Source organism: Myotis brandtii, unplaced genomic scaffold (genome assembly GCF_000412655.1).
Source record: "Myotis brandtii unplaced genomic scaffold, ASM41265v1 scaffold280, whole genome shotgun sequence".
In the NCBI taxonomy this organism is placed as follows: Eukaryota; Metazoa; Chordata; class Mammalia; order Chiroptera; family Vespertilionidae; genus Myotis; species Myotis brandtii.
The window spans coordinates 330,147-330,504 of record NW_005360677.1 but is presented as its reverse complement, the minus strand read 5'-3'; the positions used below and the strand labels follow the sequence as shown (position 1 = coordinate 330,504).

General features: G+C 67.0%; 1 protein-coding gene across 2 annotated transcripts in view; it reads right to left on the bottom strand.

The window, feature by feature from the left end:
* FLNC (filamin C, gamma) overlaps nt 1-352 on the bottom strand; it is a 27,840-nt gene extending 27,488 nt beyond the window's left edge. For both annotated transcript variants that reach the window (XM_005868929.2, XM_005868930.2), the window contains exon 1: nt 36-352. In XM_005868929.2, the coding sequence (XP_005868991.1) occupies nt 36-327 (292 nt within the window). In that variant the 5' untranslated portion in view covers nt 328-352. The remainder of the gene's footprint in view (nt 1-35) is intronic.
* Nucleotides 353-358: the final 6 nt, after the last annotated feature.

Genomic DNA, 358 nt, shown 5'->3' with positions numbered 1-358 from the left:
GTCCGGGGCGCTCCCCGCTCCCCGCCCACACTGACCGATGGACACGAGCTTAATGTGCTCTCGCTCGAGGAACTCGAGGGCCACGGACACGTTCTCCAGCTTCATCTGGCGGAAGTTGGGGCGCGGGTGGAACTTGCGGTACATGCGCTTCTGGCTGAGCACCTCGAGCAGCGCGATGAGGCGCAGCCCGTCGCTGAGGTCGCGCTGCAGGTCGGTCAGGCGCTTGCCCACGCACTTGAGGTGCTCGTTGCACCAGCGGGTGAACGTGTTCTGCTGGATCTTCTTCCACGGCGCGTCCTCCGCCAGGTCCTTCTCCGTGGACGGCATGTCGTCCGCCTCGTCGCCCAGCCGAGGCCCG